Here is a 21,156-nt window from a genome sequence, read left to right on the forward strand (position 1 = left end):
TCCAGTGTTTTCCTGTCTGTTACTCTAGTTATATACAGCACTAGTTAGTATTAAAAAGGAAACAGTACAGGCCACTATTTGGCAGTGTGAGGCATCTCCCTGCCAGGCCTCATACATCTGCGTGCTCCATGTTTGGCCATTTTTTCCTGTCACTCTAGTTATATACAGCACTATGTTGATTTTTTAAAAATACAGGCCACATATTTTACAGTGTGGTATATCCAGCGTCGGACTGGAGTACCTTGGGCCCACCACAGAAAAATCATTCAACAGAGAGAGCGAAAGAAAGAGGGGAAAGAAAGAAGAAAAAAAAAAAACAAGAAAAAAGAACAGAAAGAGAGAGATTCTATAGCAGCCCGGCTCCCATTGTAGTGCCCACCTGAGCCTCCCGGTGCAGGACATATCATGATCCGCTCACATCGCCGGCATCCCCGATTTCAAGGCGATCCCGCTGTCGGAGGACACGGTGATGGATCTGAAGCATTCCCTGAAGTGTGACGGAACCATGGAAAACAATCTCCTCCCGAACTTCCCTCATTTCCTGTCACCTTCCAGCACGTCACTTCCATTGGAACGTCATGTGCTCCTCGGGGCTCCGCCGTGTACTCCTGTGTCAGCAGGAAAAGTAAGCTCCCGGCCCGGACATTGGGGAAGACTCTCAAAATCGGGACAGTCCTGCGACGGTTGGGAGGTTTGAATGTTCCCCACAATACACCTTGTACACTCACAGCTCCACCCACCTCATACACCCATGGTTTTGCTTTGTATGCCTCGTATACACACGGCTCCGCTTACCTCGTACACACATGGCTCCACTCCGTAAACCTTGTACATGTTAGGCGTCGGGTTCCTGTCGCTGCACAGCAGGAATCTCGAGCCTTGCATTCGGCAGTCTCCCATTCCTCTCTGGCCGCAGAGGAGGCTGCTCAGCAGACTCGTCGATCCAGGCGCTCTGCTCAGACCAGCTCTGTAGGTTTGGTTGTTGCAGCCACCTCTGGTCCAGTTATAGCAACGCATGCTGGCCAGCAGCAAGTTACTCCAGGGGCTAAGTCCTCCTTTCGGTCCACTGAACATGCCCGTGGGACGATCTGTCATTTGGAGATCGGAGGTCACATGCTCAGATCCTTCTCCAGCTCGGATTGGACCATCAGGAAGGTCCCGGAAGGACGCGGCTATAAAAGGTTCGCACGGCCATGCTAATATAGAGAAAGATTTAGACTATGTGGAGTGAGAGTTGTATGCACGTATGAATGTCTCTGGTGAATGACTCATTGGAAACCCCTACCCTTGGTATGCATGTGTTGTGTAACCTAGCCTGTTAGCGCCCAGGCTGAGGAGCAAGTAGGAGGCAGAGTCGGAGACTGGCATCTACGCCAAGTGGTGGCTTGGTCTGTACGCCATGGTTCTCTTGGTCGACACTCCTCAGCTGCCAGCGTCACTTAGTGGCTTCCGCAGTTGCGACGCCGCGTGCTTAAGTAGGTCTAGAGGGACTCTGACCCTGTGTCCTGTGACCTGATACTGAGTGTTTACCTTGCCGAGCTCTGTGAGCTTTAACAGGCTCCGGCATTTATGTTCAGCGGTAGTGCGGCTCTGTGAAGCAACAGAGTCCGCCTCTGTAAACACCGGATGACGTTAACCCGCGTGTGTCCCTCTATTATACCGCCATATAGCGTCCGCCATTACTAGCAGCAGTTTACCACCCCTGCACGGTGGACCCCGGGCTGCGAACGCACCTTATTACCATCTTTATTATTTGGTGCTTTCCGCCAGCCCTATCAGTACACACACGGCTGTGCTCCGTTCCGTACACACACGGTTCAGCTCCGTACACTTCGTACACACAGGGCTCTGTCTTGTATAATCCATATACAGGCAGCTCCACTCCGTAAACACACATGGCTCCGCTCCGTATACCTTGTACACATGGCTCTGCACACCCCATACACACGTGGCTCCAGTGCTTACACCCCATACACATGCGGCTCCGCTCCGTACACCTTGTACACACACGGCTCCGCTCCGCACACCCCATACACACGTGGCTTCGTTCCGTACAAAAAGTACACACACGGCTCCGCTCCGTACACCACATACACGGCTCCTCACACCCCATACCCACGTGGCTTCGTTCCGTACACCAAGTACACACACGGCTCCGCTCCGTACACCCCATACACACGGCTTCATTCCGTACAACAAGTACATACACGGCTCCGCTCCGTACACCTTGTACAGACGTGGCTCCGCACACCCCATACACACGTGGCTCTGCTCCGTACACCTTGTACACACGGCTCCGCTCTGTACACCTTGTACACACACTACTCTGCTACATCCATCCTGTAAACCCCTCCTGACCCCACACATTATATCTCCTCATCCAGCACCATGACAACCAGCACAGCAGAGTCCTGCATACACTGAGGCCCCTGATCATGTGACCCCTGACTCCTCCCCTCGGGTGACCTCATCACAGGTCCTGTGCTCACAGGACAGCACAGAGACTTCATTGCTGGGATTTATAGGATGATATGGAAATGGCTGGCACAGTGCTTTCAGCTGGATGAGGGGAGTGTGCGCCTAGCCTAGGAGTTGTGCCCAGTCACCAGTGCGCCTGATATCTGCACACAGCACGGCTGGTCAGTTGTAGGGCATGCAGGGCAGGGACTAATGAAGGGGGCAGGGGCTGGGGCCGTGGCCCACCAGAGGATCCTCCGGTGTCCCTATGCCTCAGTCTGACCCAGGGTATATCTGTGACATGCCCTCATACATCCGTGTGCCAAAAATTTGGCCATTTTAGGCCTACATAATTCTAGTGTTTTTTCTGTCTGTTACGGTACTTATTGACACCAATTTGATAACCAAAAAAACATTTTTAACTACAGTCCAGATAGTTTAAAGTGTGGTTTTCCTGCACACGTATCACATACACGTTCGCTCTAAATTCATTCATTTGTAGTGGACGTGTAAAATATTCTAGTCCATTTACGATGGTCAAGGTGCGTGGCAAGGGATGGGGAAGTGGACGTGGTGGTGCATGCCGAGGCCGTGGGCAAGCTGAAATTGGGCCACAGAAAACACCCACATCTTCTCGCTGGACCTTAGTGTCCGAAGTCCTAGGGAAACGCAGCAAGACAGCACTATTGAAGCCAGAGCAGTGTGAAATGGTTGTTGGTTGGATAGCAGATAATACTGACAGTTACATGGCCACCACCAGCACCCTGTCTTCCACACGGTCAAGTCTGAGTAGCCGTGAATCTGGACCACATATTCCTCACCCTTATCCTCGTTCCTCCCACCATGCTGAGTGCCCTGAGACAACTGATCCCACACTCGGACACTCCGAAGAGCTGTTCACTTTTCCATTTTTAGATTCAGGCCTCTCGCCCGGTCCACTTGAAGCAGGGCAAGATGAGATTCCTTGTAATGATGCCCAAATACTTGAGCAGCCACAGTCCCAAGAGGTGGACAATGATGAGACACATTTGCCGGAAAATCAGGAGGACCAGGGTGCGGAAGTGGAAGATGAGGTGGTGGATGAACTGACCCAACCTGGCAGGAGGACATGCGGAGCAAGGACCGCAGCAGACAGGGGGAGAGAGGCATAGCACCCCTTCAGGCAGGAAGAAGCCATGTGGTGGTTGCAGACAGAAGGCGGGCAACCATTCCCCGTAACACCAACATGATAGAAGTTGCCAGTCCAACTGTTAGGTCTTTCAGAGTCTGGTTATCTTTTAAAGACTTTTTTAAAAATAAATACAGGCCACATATTGTACAGTCTGGTATCGCTGTCAGACGTCTGATGTATTTGTGGCCTACAACTTGTGGCAATTCAGAACTACATTCCACTGTATACTTAACCAAAAATATAGGAGTACAAGTAACCTACAAAATAAGTCAATAATATGGACAAAGAAGCTTCATAAAACCAAGAAAAGGCCACATTTCCAATCATTAATACAATTACAACATTGAAATCAATATAACTATTTTATATAAGGACACCATAGGACACATTAAAATCACAACACAAAAAAACATAATAAAAAAGCAAAAAGAGGTGGAAATGAAACAGCACATGTATTCCATATAAATATCCATTTCAGTGAATTAAATTGTATTTATATACATCAAGATAAAGTGCAGTGCATATATAAAGTGATTTATAGTCCAAAAAGTGCATAACAGTGAATAATAAATCCCATAATAGATTAGGTAAAAAGGAAAAGTTTCAATTACTAACCAGGATTCATTGTAAATGTGCCGTCACTGCCACCCCACACTCCAACGCGCGTTTCACACATTGCTTCCTCAGGGAGTGATAGAGCAGAGGGGCAATGAGGGGTTTATATAGGGCAGTAAATACCTATGCACCAATGGCAACGCATCCATACATGTGTTTCTAAATTAAGGTGATTATCATCCGTGCATTAGTGGCGGCGTAACCATGCAGGTGTCCCCTAATCAGTGTTACATAAAAGTGGTACATGCGGTAAGCATAGCCAGATAACAAGCGGCACTTCATGTATTGTCTCAGTGCGCGCCGCCTGTCACGAGCCTCACGGCAACGTCACTGGGGGGCGCAGTCGCACCCATCGTGATGTCACAGGCGAGACACGTGACCGGGCGTGCCACATAAGAGAACACACCAAGCGCACAATAGCCAGCGGCCATATCAAATCTGGGCAAAAGTGTGGGCACTAATAAAAATGCCAAAAAAGCCGCGTAATCCAAAATGCATTAATATAAGTATATGAAAATGCATGGACACCACAAAATATGCCATGGAAGACCGCACAATCTAGAATACAATAGCGTAATATATGAATGTGATCCAGGGAAAAAGAAAAAAGAAACAAAAGAAAAACAAAAAGAAGAAATAGTTTTCTACATATAAATAAATAATATGTAAATTGAACTATTATACCAATGTAGAAGTGTATAAAGTGCTGATATATAATGAATATGTGAACAAACATAAAAAACAATTGAAAATCATATTATAAAGAAAATTAATAATTCAATCAAATATTAATAAAAAAAATATAAAAATAAAAAAATATAAAAAATAATCTCTTCTTCTTTTCCGTTAATTCCATTCTTTACTTCTTTTATACTCTCTAATTTCTCTCTCCCCTCAGTTTTTTTCTTTTTTCTCCACCAATAGGATCCACACATTTCCGCTAAATGCCAAGGAGAAAATGATATCATATCTAGATACAAATAATCAAAAATATTTAAATTAATCCTCCAGGTATCACAATCGTCCAGAAATAGGATTACCCACATAACTATACACAATATCAACTCTACAAACCCCAATAAAGATAAAACCAAAAAGTAAAACAAAAGATATTAAAAACAAAAAGTAATATAAATATAATATAAGTAATATATATAAATTCATGAAAGTTAATTAAATATCAAAAATATTATTTATCATTAGCTATAAATAATGGACAAACAGCAGCCAAGAAGAAATATATCTCAGAAGAAACTAGAGAAACCCCATTGGTCATTAAGTCCAAATGGTTTCATGGTCCTAAGAATAGTAATCCAACAGCATTCCTTTTGTGCCAATTTATTCATAAGGTGTCCACCACGGATTCCCAAATGGACCACATCAATGCCCCTCACTTCAAAATTGATAGGGCCAGATGGATGAAAATCCCGATAATGCAGGGGTAAAGTTTTTAATTTGGTAATATCCCCCTTATTATTTGAATCAATCGATCTAGCATTCCGTATGTCCCTTGCGTGTTCCAAAATACGGACACGTAACTGTCTTGAGGTCAAACCTATGTAGATTAATCCACATGGACATGTTAAGTGATAAATCACCGATGTAGTTTTGCAGTTTATTGGATGAACAATGAGCACGTGGAAGAGCATGGGGCCAGGACTCGCAACTACTGAAGCCTGGTGTTCCTGGGCCAGATTCTAAAAGCCATAAACTACTAATACTGATCTAGTTGGACGATGACGTCAAAAAGGAGCCCCTGCATTTTGTATAGCAGAAGCTAGAGATTTTGACATATCGGCTGCATTTCAAGAGGTGTCAGTTGGAGAGGGTGGTGGTCGTAGATGTGACTTCCACACCACCACCCGAGCTGCTGCCTCTCCACCACCAGAGCTGCTGCACCCCGACCTTCTGTCTCTTCCCCACTATCCCATAGAATGTAAATCCACAAGGACATGGTCCTCTCCCCTCTGTACCAGTCTGTCATTGTAAATTTGTTCACTGTAAACGATATCTATTCCTTTGTATGTAACCCCCTTCTCATGTACAGCACCATGGAATTAATGGCGCTATATGAATAAAAAATAATAAAAATAATACTACATGGGTGTTTCCACTAGACAATCCATCCAACATGTTACTGAATCAAAATCTTGCTTTTCTGACAACTCTTTTCAGCTGTGCACAAACTTCCTGGTCTCTTGTACCCCCCCCCACCCCCCCCATATATCCATCCTGGCCCCACATCTATGCAACCTGCCCTCCCATATATCCATCCTGCCCCCCATATATATGCATCCTGGTCCTTATTCTGCCCCTCTCCCCATAAATCCATCCTGGCCCCCATATATATGCATCCTGTCTGTACCATATATATGCATCCTGGCTCACCATATATCCATCCTGGCCCCCTTCCCCCCGTATGTGTAGCCATCCTGGGCCCCTTCCTCCGTATGTTTAGCCATCCTGGGCCCCTTCCACCCTTATGTGTAGCCATCCTGGACCCCTTCCCCCCCTTATGTGTGGCCATCCTGGGCCCCTTACTCCTTGTGTAGCCATCATGGGTCCCTTCTCCCCGTATGTGTAGCCATCCTGGGCCCCTCCCCCCCTTATATGTAGCCATCCTGGGCCCCTTCCCCCCTTATGTGTAGCAATCCTGGGCCCCTTCCTCCGTATTGTTCTTACCTGCCTGCGCTCCCGGCGGCGGCCTCCTCTGGAGGTCGGCGTGCTCATACTAAAATAGCTGCCGACATAGAGGCCGGTGAATATGTGCGCCCATCGCATGTGGCACATGACACTGATGTCATATGCTGGTGACGGCGGGCGCACGCTTGCCAGTAGCGATCGGGATGTGCACCACAGCAGTTCAGGTAATGAACGCTGAGTGCGCGCGCCCCTGCACATATGCGCCCTGCGCTTTTAAAGGGCCCGTGCCCCTAAAAACCGCAGACTTTTTTTCTTCCTTCTCCTCTCCTTCCAACAGCCCAGGGCCCATCGGGGAGTGCCCGGTACCCCGCCAGGCCAGCATGCACGCTCGTCCAACAAGCACCAGGCACATATGCTGCACAAGCAACCATGCACGCTCGTCGCACAAGGACCATGCACGCTCGTCGCACAAGGAACATGCACGCTCGTCGCACAAGCACCATGCACGCCCGTCGCACAAGCACCATGCACGCTCGTCGCACAAGCACCATGCACGCTCGTCGCACAAGCACCATGCACGCCCGTCGCACAAGCACCATGCACGCCCATCGCACAAGCACCAGGCACGCTGGTCACACAAGCACCATGCACGCTCGTCCAGCAGCTTGCATAAAACGAGTGCAGTGTACACAAATATACAGTACAGAATATACACAGCACACATTCTAAACATGACAGTAAAGCCACATTATTACTTACCTTATGGATCCTGCCTCCATTCTACCAAGATACATCCTGCACTAGAGTAGTGGACTCCAAGTGGTAAGCTCTGCCCCCAATAATAATAATAATAATAATAATCTTTTATATAGCGCTAACATATTCCGCAGCGCTTTACAGTTTGCAATGTCGCTAAGCTCCACCCCCAGGTCATCACTGCTTCTTACACTTTACGCCACAGGTGGTCTCTGTGCAGCTGCTATGCGCCTGGAGACTCCTTGCTGCTCATAGACACAGAGCAGTCTGCAGAGCCTCCCATCTTGATCAGGCTGCACACAGCATGAGAAGAGGAGTCGGAAAGTGAAGCAGCCGTGGCTCTGCCCTCACAGGGCATCCTGGTGCTGGAGAAGGACGTGTGCTGAATGCAGGAGCTGTCAGGGAATGAAGAAGATGTCTCTCTCTCTCGGCAAGGGCCCACCAGGGATTCATCGGTACCCCGCCAGGCCAGTCTGACCCTGGGTGCATGTAACTTTGGAGAAGGCCGGGCCTTGCATTTAATGCAACATTTTTTCAGGAAGCCCTCCTGTATCTCTCATGAAAGGGGTATCTGGGTGCGTCGTAATTCTTGGCAGCCCATTCACTCACTGCATAGGCAATAACAGCATAGGAGACCCACTGTTTAATAATGGCTCTTTAAGAAGATTAACCCCTTTACCCCCAAGGGTGGTTTGCACGTTCATGACCGGGCCAATTTTTACAGTTCTGACCACTGTCCCTTTATGAGGTAATAACTCTGGAACGCTTCCATGGATCCTGGTGATTCTGACATTTTTTTCTCGTGACATATTGTACTTCATGTTAGTGGTAAAATTTAATTCATATAATTTGTGTTTATTTGTGAAAAAATGGTAATTTGGCGAAAATTTTGCACTTTTCCAACTTTTTAATTTTTATGCCCTTAAATCACAGAGATACGGCACACAAAAAACTTAAGTGTCATGCTCGCACCTTGGCTGATTGACGTGAGCCGGTGGGTTGTGGCCTCACTGTGCCACAAACCAGACTACCCTGGAAGGGGCGTGACTATGAAAGCTGCCTTGGTCTTCACTGGAGCCTCTAATGGTGAGGTCAGGCTTGTGCGGCAGGCAGCTGCCAGGTGCCTCTCCAGTGTGGTGTCAGGCTGTGGCTGCTGATCCCACTTGGGGAGATGGTGGCACAGCTGAGACACTGGCGGAAAGGCTGGCACGGCAGAGACAGGGCGGGCAGGTGTGGCGTACAAAGGAACAGGTGGGGACCTGTTAACACAGCAGGTGCAGGTACGGACAAGAAGGGATGGTGAGTGGAGTATGACGAAACAGGTTTGGGACTGTTCACACAGGAGAAGTACGGATACAGGCAGGAAGGAGTGGAGAATGCAGGAACAGGTTTGGACCTGTTCACACAGGAGGGGAACCGCAAGGTTGCGGAAAAGAGCTGGAGAGCAGCAAGAGGTTCTGCAGCAGCAAGAGTGGAGCAAAGTGGAACCATAAGGTATGCGGAGAGAAGCTGCAGCAAGAGGTTCTGCAGCAGCTGGTGCCACAGAGAAGAAGCGCAGAGCAGAATAGCAGGTATGTGGAGAGGAGCTGCAGCAAGAGGTTCTGCAGCAGCAGCAGGAGCAGAGGAAAGCTGAACCACAAGATATGCAGAGAGAAGCTGCAGCAAGAGGTTCTGCAGCAGCAGGAGCGGAGTAAAACGGAAGAACAGGAGAAGTGCCAGAAGACTGGAGAAGAGCAAATGTTGTTCCTATCTTCAAAAAGGGGAAGAAGGTGGACCCAGGCAACTATAGGCCGGTGAGTCTGACTTCTATACCAGGAAAGATCTTTGAACAAATTATTAAACAACATGTATGTCAATACCTGGATAAGAATGAAGTGATTAAACAGAGTCAGCATGGGTTTGTAACTAATAAGTCATGTCAGACTAATTTAATTTCCTTCTATGATGGTATTACTGATTGGGTGGATCAAGGAAATGCTGTAGATATAGTATATCTTGACTTCAGCAAAGCATTTGACAAAGTCTCTCATACAATCCTTATTGAAAAAATGACTAAGTATGGAATGGACAAGGCAACTGTTAGGTGGATTCATAACTGGCTTAGTGATCGGACCCAAAGAGTGGTCGTAAATGGCTGCACATCCAGTTGGAAGAATGTCTCAAGTGGGGTACCACAGGGCTCTGTCCTGGGCCCTGTATTGTTCAACATCTTTATCAACGATTTAGATGAAGGAATTGAGGGTAAACTGATTAAATTTGCTGATGACACAAAGCTAGGAGGGATAGCTAATACTAGAGAAGAGAGAGAGAGGATTCAAAAAGATTTAAATAAACTGGAGAAGTGGGCAGCAACTAACAGAATGGTTTTTAACAGGGAGAAATGCAAAGTACTACATCTGGGCAATAAAAATGAAAAAAGCATATATAGAATGGGAGGAATAGGGCTAAGTGACAGCACATGTGAAAAAGACTTGGGTATACTAATAGATCACAGACTGAATATGAGTCAACAGTGTGATGCAGCAGCAAAAAAGGCAAATGCAATTCTAGGATGTATTAACAGAAGCATACAGTCTAGATCACGTGAAGTAATTATTTCCCTCTACTCCTCTTTGGTCAGACCTCATCTGGAATATTGTGTCCAATTTTGGGCACCACATTTTAAAAAAGACATCAACAAACTGGAGCAAGTTCAGAAAAGAGCGACCAGAATGGTGACCGGTCTGCAAACCCTGTCTTATGAGGAAAGGTTGCAGGATTTGGGAATGTTTAGTTTGCAAAAGAGAAGACTGAGAGGAGACTTAATAGCTGTCTACAAATATCTAAAGGGCTGTCACATTGTAGAAGGATCAACTTTATTCTCATTTGCACAAGGAAAGACTAGAAGCAATGGGATGAAGCTGAATGGGAGGAGACACAGATTAGATATTAGAAAAAACTTTTTGACAGTTAGAGTGATCAATGAGTGGAACAGGCTGCCACGAGAAGTGGTGAGTTCTCCTTCAATGGAAGTCTTCAAACAGAGGCTGGACAGACATCTAACTGGGATGATTTAGCGAATCCTGCTTTGAGCAGGGGGTTGGACCAGATGGCCCAGGAGGTCCCTTCCAACTCTACGATTCTAAGGCTTCTAAGGAACCACAAAGTATGCAGAGAGAAGCTACAGCAAGAGGTTCTGCAGCAGGAGAAGCGGAGTACAGGCAGAACAGAGCGGAACCGCTAGAGTAGGGAGCACAAGCAGACAGGCAGGACACCAGGAAAGACACAGCAGGGAAAGGAACCACAGACAAGGAGACTGACAGACAGAGGTAGGACAGAGTTCAGACAAGGCAAAGGTGCGAGACAAGGTATAGGACCAAGGACCCAGATACAAAGCAAGGCTAGACCAAGACAAGAAGTAATGGCACAGGGACCAGGATATTCTGCCTCATGGAGTGCAGACAGAGTACTAGGCAAGGCTAGGAGTAAAGCCTCTCAGAGAAGGCGAGACATAGGACAGGGCCTGGCTTACTCAGCAGCAAGAAACTAACTGAGTTTAGACATTGCTCAGGCAAGGTTCCAGTGGGTAGAGCAGCCCTAAATAGTAGAGGGCTCTTGGTAATTGGTCAGGGACACATTAAACAGGTGCACCCTGACTCCAAAGAACTAGAGAGTTCAGGCGCCGCCCCCCTATACACACAGCCAGGAAACATGAACACAGCAGACAAGAGATTAGAGGGACAGAGCATGGAGCTGGCAGCAGACAGAAATCACAGCATGGCCTGGAGCAGTGAGCAAGTTGGTGAGTGGGGGATGGGAGGCCATGCAGCGATGCCAGCAGGGTTGTTACAGTAAGTAACATTTCCCACGTTTACTTTACATCAGCACAATTTTGGAACCAAAGTTTTTTTTTGTTAGGAAGTTATAAGGGTTAAAAGTTGACCAGCGAGTTCTCATTTTTACAACAACATTTTATTTTTAGGGACCACATCACATTTGAAGTCACTTTGAGGGGTCTATATGATAGAAAATACCCAAAAGTGACACCATTCTAAAAACTGCACCCCTCAAGGTGCTCAAAACCACATTCAAGAAGTTTATTAACCTTTCAGGTGTTTCACAGGAAATTTTTGAATGTTAAAAAGTTAAATGTTCAGGTCCAATTTTTTTTATTTTACCAAGGGTAACAGGAGAAAATATACTGCAAAAGCTATTGTGCAATTTGTCTTGAGTACGCTGATACCTGATATGTGGGAGGGAACCACTGTTTTGGCGCATGGCAGAGGTCGTAAGGGAACGAGTGCCGTTTGACTTTTTCAATGCAAAATTGGTTGGAATTGAGATCATGTTTGGAGAGCCCCTTATGTGCCTAAACAGTGGAATCCCCCACAAGTCACCCCATTTTGGAAACTAGACCCCCCAAGGAACTTATCTAGATATGTGGTGAGAACTTTGAACCCCCAAGGGCTTCACAGAAGTTTATAACGTACAGCCGTACAATAAAAAAATCATATTTTTTCCAAAAATGATCTTTTCACCCCCAATTTTTATTTTCCCAAGGGAAACAGGACCCAAAAAGTTATTGTGAAATTTGTCCTGAGTACGCTGACACCCCATAAATACATTTTTTTTAAGCTTATTATTTTTCCCTAACTAAGGGGGTGATAAAGGGGGGTTTGATTTACTATTTAGCGTGTTTTTATAGCGGGTTTTTATGTTTGGCAGCTGTCACACACTAAAAGACACTTTTTATTGTAAAAATAGTTTTTGCATCACCACAATTTGAGAGCTATAATTTTTCAATATTTCGACCCACCGAGTCATGTGAGGTCTTATTTTTGGCGGGATGAGTTGACGTTTTTATTGGTACCATTTTTGGGCACATGACATTTTTTGATCGCTTTTTATTCCGATTTTTGGTACGTAGAATGAACAAAAACCAGCGTTTCATGAATTTCTTTTGGGGGCGGCGTTTACACCGCTCTGCGTGTGGTAAAATTGATAAAGCGGATTTATTCTTCGGGTCAGTACGATTACAGAGATACCTCTGATTTATATCTTTTTTAATGTTTTGTCGCTTTTATACAATAAAAACTATTTTATATAAAAAAAATTATTTTTGCATCGCTTTATTCTGCAAGCTATAACTTTTTTATTTTTTCGCTGATGACGCTGTGTGGTGGCTCATTTTTTGCGGGACAAGATGACTTTTTCAGCGGTACCATTTTTATTCATACCCAACTTTTGATCGCCCGTTATTCCAATTTTTATTCAGCGGTATGATAAAGCATTGCTTTGTTTTTTTGTTTTTGAAGGAGTTTACTAAAGGGGTTAACTAGTGGGACAGTTTTATAGGGCGCGTCGTTACAGACGCGGTGATAGGAAATATGTGTACTTTTATTCATTTTTTTTATTTACAAAAAAATTTAATTTATTAGGGAATATTTTTTTTATTTATTTAGGCATTTTTTAAAAATTTTTACACATGTTTTTTATTATTTCTACTTTATTTTATTGTCCCAAGTGGGGACATCACTGTCTAGTGTTAGATCACTGATCTGACACTTTGCACAGCGCTGTGTCAGATCAGCGATTTGACAGGCACTGCTGCAGGCTTTCTCAGCCACCTCACTGCAGGACCCCAAAGGCCCCCGAAGCCATATTGGATCCAGGGGCCTGCAGGGAGGAGACCCTCTGAGCAGCGTGAGCACATCGTGCTGCTCCGAGGGTCTCAGGGAAGCACGCAGGAAGCCCCCTCCCTGCTCGATTCTTCCCTGTGCCCCGGTTCACTACGGTCATGTTTGATTGCAGTGTGCCAGGGGCAGTCCGTGACTGCCCCTGCCACATAGTGCCGGATTTCAGTTGTGATAATCAGCTGACACCCGGCAGAAACGCTGTGTGTGAACATAGCCCAAGTGGTGGAGGAACGTTTTTGTTTTGGGTTAATTATTTTGCCTTATATAAAAGTCATTACCCTGGAAAGGATGTTCCTTAACATGTTTCCCAGGAAAATCCATTTTGGTTTCATTTTTGTAGGTATTTTGGTGCGACTGTAAAAAGGTTGTGAAACTCTGACAATATTGTTTAGAGCTGTGACCTAGGAGTGAGAAATGGGCAGTTGCCATGATGTTCCCGTGGCATTTTTGCAGTGCTTCCATCATTTTCTGATGTTTTTAGACCTTGAAAGGACCCCGGGGAGGGGTCGGGTTTGCGGTAAAAATGCTCGGGTCTCTCATAGACTTACATTGGGCTCATTGTTCTGTCCGAGTACCCGAATACTCCAATATGCTGCAGCCGAGCATTTTAGTGCTCGCTCATCACTAATCCTAAATGTTGTTTGAGCACACTGCAAGACTCAGAAGTGAGAGCGGATTTTGCTGGATTGGTTTACTTTATGGAAACCTTGTTGCTTTTAACAGCTTTTGAGCCACTAATAGTGTGGAAACCTCTGTTTTTCCATTAACAGATGATGGGGGGACTTGTTTTTTGTGAGATGAGAATTGATATTATTTTTGCCTACATAACATTGATTGATTTCCTTTTATTTGATATTTGGGAGGCAGAATGAACAAACAGTTGAGCAACCCTCATTATTGGTTCATCCAGTAAGGTTTTCATTTAGACTGTGAACTGTCATTGTCTTGGTAAATTTTTGGTACAAAAACTGTCCATAAAAATGGCAGGCTAAGTAGAAATGTTCAAAAATATAAAATTGAAGGATATTTTATTAAAAAGATAATAGTTGTTTTTTATCTTAGCAGATAACTGTACCAGGAGATCAGAGGGACAGCTGACATCTTCAATTTTTAAATCTGATGATCTTGAGATCCTACTAGATACAACTGAAGTGATTGCTGTTACTCCAGATATACCATCATCCATTCACAGCAAAGATCTGTTATCTGATCCTATGGAACAGGTCCCATCTTCTGATTCATTACCGACTACTAAGGAAAATCAAAGTCACACAAGAGGCATTAAAAAACAAACTGCTCCTAAAGCAAAGAAGTCATTTTCATGTTCAGAATGTGGAAAATGTTTTAACCAGAAAGCGCATCTTGTTAGACATCAGAGAGGTCACACAGGGGAGAAGCCTTTTTCCTGTTCAGAATGTGGGAAATGTTTTAACCAGAAAGCGCATCTTGTTAGACATCAGAGCGGTCACACAGAGGAGAAGCCTTTTTCCTGTTCAGAATGTGGGAAATGTTTTAACCGGAAAGCGCTTCTTGATCTCCATCAAAGAACTCACACAGGGGAGAAGCCTTTTTCCTGTTCAGAATGTGGGAAATGTTTTAACCGGAAAGAGTATCTTGATAGACATCAGAGCAGTCACACAGGGGAGAAGCCTTTTTCCTGTTCAGAATGTGGGAAATGTTTTAACCGGAAAGCGTATCTTGATAGACATCAGAGCAGTCACACAGGGGAGAAGCCTTTTTCCTGTTCAGAATGTGGGAAATGTTTTAAAAGGAAAATAAGCCTTGATCTCCATCAGAGAACTCACACAGGGGAGAAGCCTTTTTCCTGTTCAGAATGTGGGAAATGTTTTAAAAGGAAAATAAGCCTTGATCTCCATCAGAGAACTCACACAGGGGAGAAGCCTTTTTCCTGTTCAGAATGTGGGAAATGTTTTAACCGGAAATCGCTTCTTGATTGCCACTGGAGAACTCACACAGGGGAGAAGCCTTTTTCCTGTTCAGAATGTGGGAAATGTTTTAACCAGAGAGCGCTTCTTTATAGACATCAGAGCAGTCACACAGGGGAGAAGCCTTTTTCCTGCTCAGAATGTGGGAAATGTTTTAACCAGAAAGTGCATCTTGCTAAACATCAGAGAGCTCACACAGGAGAGAAGCCTTTTTCATTTTCTTAATGTGGGAAATATTTTACTTGGAAATCAACTGTTACATAGATGTCACCTAGAAGAGAAGCATTTTATGTTCAGACTGTTGGAAACATTTTAACCAAAATTAGATCTTAAACGGGTTGTCTGTTGTCATTCCTCATGTTTGCTGATAAGAGGATAAAACTAAACTTTATTAATTCCAAATGTAAAACTATACCCAGAATTCACCCTCTGAAGGTTAGTCAGAAGGTGACTAATAGAAAAAACATATACCTCACATTTCAGTAGATTGGGTGAGGTGACGTTTACACACTCATTCTCCAAGCCTCTCATTTCTATGAGTTTAATCTTCCTCACCAAAGGCGACTCATCAAGAGACTATTTAATATTGACCTATATTCAAGTAAGACTAGACAAAAAAAAACATGTATCATGTTATCCGAAACAGTCAGAAAATTAGCCTTAAGGCCCCGTTACACACATCAATGTCCCAGCGATCCCACCAACGATCCGACGTGGATGGGATCGCTGGGACATAGCTAGCTGATCGCTGGTGAGCTGTCACATACACAGACCCACCAGTGATCAGGACCAGCGAGCAAGCTGGCATGCAATGTAAACAGCGGGTATCTAAGAGCCGCACGGCTCTTAGTTACCCGCTGTTTATGTTGGATACCAGCTCCCAGCGTTGCTGATTGTTGCTCTCCCGCTGCCACATGCAGTGATGCGTGCTGGCCAGTGGGAGACCAACAATCAAAAAACGGCCCTGGACGATCCTGCACAATCAGCGATACCCGGTGGGACGGCCGGTCGCTGATGTGTGCCACACACAGCGAGATCGCTAGCGAGATCTCTGCGGCGTCACAAAATCAGCGATCTCGCTGTGCGTGACGGGGCCCTTATATAGGCAGACGCCAGACCTCAAACTATATACTTTGTAAGTTTATAAGCCACTCCAGTGTCAGGAATAGATAGTATGTGAAAGCACAGTATAATTATTGTGTTTTTCCTCCTGTAGGGACTGCCCTAGTTTGGTAATGTAACAGCTGTCAGTTAGTAGTGCAGACAATTTGTCCTAGACTAAACCCAGTTTTCAGACGGCCCAATATATACCACTCAGGGAAAACTTACCTGCTCCAAAGATCATTAGCAGCTTCTAAGTAATGGCCATGCTGCGGTCTGTCAGGGAATGAGTGCAATATCATTATAAAGGCTAGGGATATGTGCAGCCATAATGTCTGGGAGATCTGTGACATTATTTAGTATGAATATGGAAATGATCTCTGGAAGTTATGTGTTCCCTGAGTGGTATATACTGTATTATCACATACTATCTATTCCTGACACTGGAGTGGCTTATAAACTTACAAAGTATATAGTTTGAGGTCTGGGGTCTGCCAATATGTGGCTAGTATTCTGACTGTTTCAGCTAATATGATTTTATTTTATGCCTAGTCTCACTTGAATATAGGTCAATATTAAATAGTCTCCTGATGAGTCGCCTTTGGTGAGGACGACGAAACCCGTAGAAATGAGAGGCTTGGAGAGTATACGTCACCTCACCCTATATACTGAGATGTGGGGTATATGGTTTTTCTATTGGTCACCTTCTCACTAACCTTCAGCTGCAGTCTCTGCAGTGTACGGTGCTTCTGTCTCACTGGAGATGCTGTTTCCTGGCCCTCAGCAGCTGCAGTCTCTGCAGGCTCTGGTTGTCTCAGTCACACTGGGTCCTAGTGCCCTCTGTGTGCATACACTGGACACGTCCTGGTCCTGCCTCAGTCACTGCCTGTAAGCATCATGGTAAGTGGGGATGGAATTTCTTAAATTAATTCAGCTTAGGCATGTCATAGTCACTGTGGGGTGAATGTGAGAGGATGGGGGTATTGTGAGGCAGAGGTGACAAGGCATAGGGGGTCAGTGAGAGGATGGGGGTATTGTGAGGCAGGGGAGACAGGGCAAAGGGGGTGAATGTGAGAGGATGGGGTATTGTGAGCCAGGGGGGACAGGGCACAGGGGTGAGTGTGAGAGGATGGGGGTATTGTGAGGCAGGGGGGACAGGACATGGGGTGAGTGTGAGAGGATGGCGGTATTGTGAGTCAGGGGGGACAGGGCACAGGGGTGAGTGTGAGGATGGGGGTATTGTGAGGCAGGGGGGACAGGACATGGGGTGAATGTGAGAGGATGGGGGTATTGTGAGGCAGGGGGGACAGGACATGGGGTGAATGTGAGAGGATGGGGGTATTGTGAGGCAGGAGGGCCAGGGCACAGGGGTGAATGTGAGAGGATGGGGGTATTGTGAGGCAGGGGGGCCAGGGCACAGGGGTGAATGTGAGAGGATGGGGGTATTGTGAGGCAGTGGTGACAAGGCATAGGGGGTCAGTGAGAGGATGGGGGTATTGTGAGGCAGGGGAGACAGGGCACAGGGGGTGAATGTGAGAGGATGGGGTATTGTGAGGCAGTGGTGACAAGGCATAGGGGGTCAGTGAGAGGATGGGGGTATTGTGAGGAAGGGGAGACAGGGCACAGGGGGTGAATGTGAGAGGATGGGGGTATTGTGAGGCAGGGGGGCCAGGGCACAGGGGGTGAATGTGAGAGGATGGGGGTATTGTGAGGCAGGGGGGCCAGGGCACAGGGGGTGAATGTGAGAGGATGGGGGTATTGTGAGGCAGGGGGGACAGGGCACAGGGGGTGAATGTGAGAGGATGGGGGTATTGTGAGGCAGAGGTGACAGGGCACGGGGGGTCAGTGTGAGAGGATGGGGGTATTGTGAAGCAGGCAAGACAGGGCAAATGGGGTGAATGTGAGAGGATGGAGGTATTATGAGGCAGGAGGGCTAGGGCATGGAGTGAATGTGAGAGGATGGAGATATTCTGGGGGCAAGGGCACGGGGGTTAATGTGAAAAGATGGGGTATTGTGTGGCAGCGGGGATAGGATACAGGGTGAATGTGAGGATGGGGGTATTGTGAGGCAGAGGTGACAGGGCATAGGGGGTCAGTTTGAGAGGATGGGGGTATTGTGAGGCAGGGGGGACAGGGCACGGGGGTGTATGTGAGAGGATGGGGGTATTGTGAGGCAGAGGTGACAGGGCATGGGGGGTCAGTGTAAGAGGATGGGGGTATTGTGAGGCAGGCGAGACAGGGCACATGGGGTGAATGTGAGAGGATGGAGGTATTGTGAGGCAGGAGGGCTAGGACATGGGGTGAATGTGAGAGGATGGGGATATTGTGTGGGCAAGGCCATGGGGGGTTAATGTGAGAAGATGGGGTATTGTGTGGGAGCAGGGATAGGACACGAGGTGAATGTGAGGATGGGGGTATTGTGAGGCAGATGTGACAGGGCATAGGGGGTCAGTGTGAGAGGATGGGGTATTGTGAGGCAGGGGAGACGGCACGGGGGTGAATGTGAGATGATGGAGGTATTGTGAGGCAGGAGGGCCAGGACATGGGGTGAATGTGAGAGGATGGGGATATTGTGGGGGCTAGGGCACGGGGGGTTAATGTGAGAAGATGGGGTATTGTGTGGCAGCGGTGATAGGGCACAGGGGGTGAATGTGAGAGGATGGGGGTATTGTGGGGTCAGGGGTACAGAGCACTGATGGGTGCATGTAGGAGGATAGGCTGTTGGGAGGGGGGAGGTAGGTTTTTTTTTTTTTACTTGTGAGCTCGTTAATACTTTAATACAGGGGTGGGGAACCTCAGGCCCCAGGGCCATTTACGGCCCTCGATGACCTTTTATCAGGCCCCCGAGCAGATTCTTGGGCAGGGAGATGTATTTTGATTGCCACAATCTCATTAATTTCTCCTTGCTCTGTTCGCACACACCCAGTGTTCACTACTGAACACTGGAGGGCATGCAATGAAAGATTAAGTCATGAAACCAGTGCCAGAGTCAGGATGTACTTTGTGGGCGGAGTTTGTACGGCCCCCGAAGGATGGAATAAATATCCAAATGGCCCTTGGCTGAAAAAAGATTCCCCACCCCTGCTTTAATAGATTAATATTTCAGTATTAGTATAACAAGGGCACAGACAGACGGCCATATAACTCATACGAGGATCGCACCACAATCTTTGGACTGGCCGGTACCGCTCCTGACATGAGCGTGATGGATTACTATGCAGCTGTCACACTCAGGTGTGGAGAGCTGACGGTCAGTCCGACGATTGCTATGCGATTCTCTCACGAGAAATTCATCCATCTGTCTGACCCCTAACAAGTATAAGCATACAGTAACCACGATCTGCATTCTATTTAATAATAAGCAATTTATTATTATTATAAAGTTATTAAAGGCTCAAGAAAATTGTTTGCAGTCACTTAGACTACAGACCGCAAAATCATGATGGGGTGCGCCTGCTGTCATGAGACCCCAAGACCACTGGTGCGATCAGGCGATCATGCGACCACGTTTGCTATTTGCGCGTGTCACTAGATAAATTTGACTTCTCTCAATAGAAGATAATTAGGAGAAGCCGAAAGTCATCACACCACCCCCTGCTCACATCAGCGATGCTGGGGCCATTACTACTGTACATAGGGGGACTCCGTTAAATACTAAGTGGACATTTAAGAAGCATTATTATTTATAGGGGGGCCAGTAGGGTAACTACCGGGTGGCAGACGGGGCTGAGGCGGCTGTCGGTCAGTGCCGGGGTGAGGTTACAGCTGCCACTCTCTATATACTGACTGAAACCGTGCCAGCGCAACCCCTATGACTGGAAGCGATAAATGGTGTCCTTGCGTATTCCCCTTCTGTAATACACTCGGCACCTCTTTTGTGACTTACCTTTTTGCCGCTTTGAGGGACCTCCCCCAAGACATGTTGGCCTGGCACAATACGAGCACCTTCAGTTCCGGAAGTACTTGGGCCCGCTCCTTCCTGACTGCCAAATATCAGGGCTTTATTCACTACCTCCTGGAACAGAAGGTACGACGTAGTGGTATAGCCTGCACATCGTGATAGCAGGAAAGCGCTGTGCATTGGCATCTGCATGATGTACATCTGGAGGAATTGATCAGAGAGATTAACGCCCCCCTATGTTTTTGTTGTACCCCAGTACACAGTCTGGTTTGGTAACCTGTGTAGTGGTGCCTCATCCAGTGCTGCCCCGATTATGAGGCTACGTTGTCCTTAGCAGCCAACTGAAGCTTGCTAGTATACGATCTCCTGTCCTCCCATTGACTGCCTGTCACTTCCTATAGAAAGACAGCCGACAGCACAACAGGACTAATCAGTGTGCACGCTCAATGTCCATGGACCCAATTGGACAAAAGTGTCCACAAAAAAAATGAAAAAGAGCAGCATCCAATCCAAGTGAAAAAAAGTTTATCCTGCCATCATATACGACGTTTGAACCAAAACAAGGTCTTTATCAAGTGTACAAAATAGCACATATGGCAGCCTTATATAGAGTGGTTACAAAGTATACACCAATCACTACTAAGGTACCGCCCATAGGCAATAAATACATACAATAAATTGTTTTATACATAAAATATTCACATACAAACCATCTAGTGTATATATCCCACAGAAAAATATAAAACCATAGTAACTGCACACCAATCACCCCCAGTTATACAAATGACCCATTATACAACCATGTCAGCCAACTGATATATACAAACGTGTTGGCGCCAAAACAGGCAGCCTATCAGATTTACTTACACATCATATATATGACCCAGAGCT

General features: G+C 46.3%; 1 protein-coding gene across 6 annotated transcripts in view; it reads left to right on the top strand.

Annotated features, from left to right (window-relative positions):
• LOC141059289 (uncharacterized) overlaps positions 1-15,602 on the top strand; it is a 79,936-nt gene extending 64,334 nt beyond the window's left edge. For 5 of the 6 annotated variants that reach the window (XM_073555619.1, XM_073555621.1, XM_073555620.1 and 2 more), the window contains one exon: positions 14,380-15,602. In XM_073555619.1, the coding sequence (XP_073411720.1) occupies positions 14,380-15,488 (1,109 nt within the window). In that variant the 3' untranslated portion in view covers positions 15,489-15,602. The remainder of the gene's footprint in view (positions 1-14,379) is intronic. The other variant, XM_073555617.1, reaches the window with a different exon arrangement.
• The last annotated feature ends 5,554 nt before the right edge of the window (positions 15,603-21,156 follow it).

Source organism: Dendrobates tinctorius, unplaced genomic scaffold (genome assembly GCF_039654945.1).
Source record: "Dendrobates tinctorius isolate UK_male_01 unplaced genomic scaffold, ASM3965494v1 ptg000226l, whole genome shotgun sequence".
NCBI lineage: Eukaryota > Metazoa > Chordata > Amphibia > Anura > Dendrobatidae > Dendrobates > Dendrobates tinctorius.